At 43.6% G+C, this 1,467-nt stretch overlaps 1 protein-coding gene across 1 annotated transcript; it reads right to left on the reverse strand.

Moving 5' to 3' along the window:
• LOC112088197 lies at window positions 1–1,467 on the reverse strand. Its single transcript, XM_024158484.1, has 2 exons — window positions 658–1,467; window positions 1–429 (listed from the first exon to the last, which is right to left on the reverse strand). Exons 1-2 carry the CDS (start codon window positions 1,465–1,467, stop codon window positions 1–3), a joined length of 1,239 nt encoding a protein of 412 aa, XP_024014252.1.

The raw sequence follows: 1,467 nt of genomic DNA on the forward strand, positions 1-1,467 counted from the left end.
TTAAAACGATCTTCCCAAGATAAGAGGATCTTTGGGTTCCTCTCCATATTCTAGAACCACGAAATCCGTAGGAATTATGCACTCACCAACTTTAATCGGAACATCCTCCAAGACACCTTTTGGGATTCTTTTAGATTGATCTGCTAGGATTAGAGAGATCTTAGTTGGCTTGAAGTCAGTCATCCCAAGGCTAACAGCTACAGAGTATGGCATTAGGTTAACACTCGAACCAAGATCACACAGCGATCTCTTGAACCTCTTTGAGAAGATAGAGCAGTCCAAAACAAAGTTTCCTGGGTCCGAGAGTTTCTCTGGAATCTTATTCTGAATCACAACACTGACCTGTTCAGAAATCATCATCACTCCTTCCTCATGACTCAGATTATTAGTCACCATCCTCTTCACATAGTGTCTGAGAGTAGGAGCAATCTTCACAGCATCAACCAAAGGAATCTCAATCACAACCTTCTCCATCAAAGCCTTGCATCTGGCATCATCTAACTCCTGCTTGGACTTCCTAGGACTCCTTGGGTAAGGAACCTTAGGTTTTTAAACCTTTTCCTCAGCAGATTTCGGGCTTTGAGCAATATCAGCTTTGCTCTGCAATTGGTGACGCGCGACACTGGTTGTGGTGTCGCTCGACACCGGCTCTGCAACTTCAAAATTTTCTTCAGATTCGTCTAACTCCACGATTTCATCCTCAGAAACACCCTTTTTAAGCACAGGAGTCAACTTCTTACCACTCCTTAACGAGATGGCACTGCAGTAATGCCTAGGATTGGTATCAGTCTTCCCAGGAAAGAATCCTTCTTGCCTTTTTACAGACTCTGCAGTCTGAGCAACCTGAGTATCAAGCTTCTTGACATGAGTGTTCAGAACTTCAATTTTTCCATTCAGATCCAGATACAGAGCATCAAACTTCCCATTGAAATCCACAGTCATCTTCTGCTGACCTTCCAAGATCTGTTCCAGCATAGATTTCACCTCATTATCTGGAGTTTGAGGAGGAGGAGAACCATAGTTCCTTGAAAAACTGTTGATGGAGTAGGATGTCTGGTACTGAGGTTTGAAGCTGTAACCAGAAGAGTTCTGATTACCTGTGAAGCTACTCCTCTGAATATTTCCATTGTAATTCGTGTTCCCTTGCTGAGTACCAAATCTCTGACCCTGAAATCCAGCTCCATTAATGAAGTTAACATCCTCTTCCTCAAGTGCTTCATCTGGTCCGAAATTCTGAACTTCTGCAGGGTATCTGACAGATTTCTTACCCACTAGAAGGCTATGCACAGAGTCTAGCTTAGCCTTCACCTCAGCAATCTGCGATCCATCCATGTTTCCACCCTGCTTCTTTCGCTGATAGTCTGCATTCTTTGTACTATTGCTAGATGCCAAGTTTTCGATGAGCTCAACAGCTTCGTCTGGGTATCTGGTGTTGAAGTTCCCATTGCTTGCAGCATCAAGAGCCAT

Source organism: Eutrema salsugineum, unplaced genomic scaffold (genome assembly GCF_000478725.1).
Source record: "Eutrema salsugineum unplaced genomic scaffold, Eutsalg1_0 scaffold_15, whole genome shotgun sequence".
NCBI classification, from domain to species: domain Eukaryota; kingdom Viridiplantae; phylum Streptophyta; class Magnoliopsida; order Brassicales; family Brassicaceae; genus Eutrema; species Eutrema salsugineum.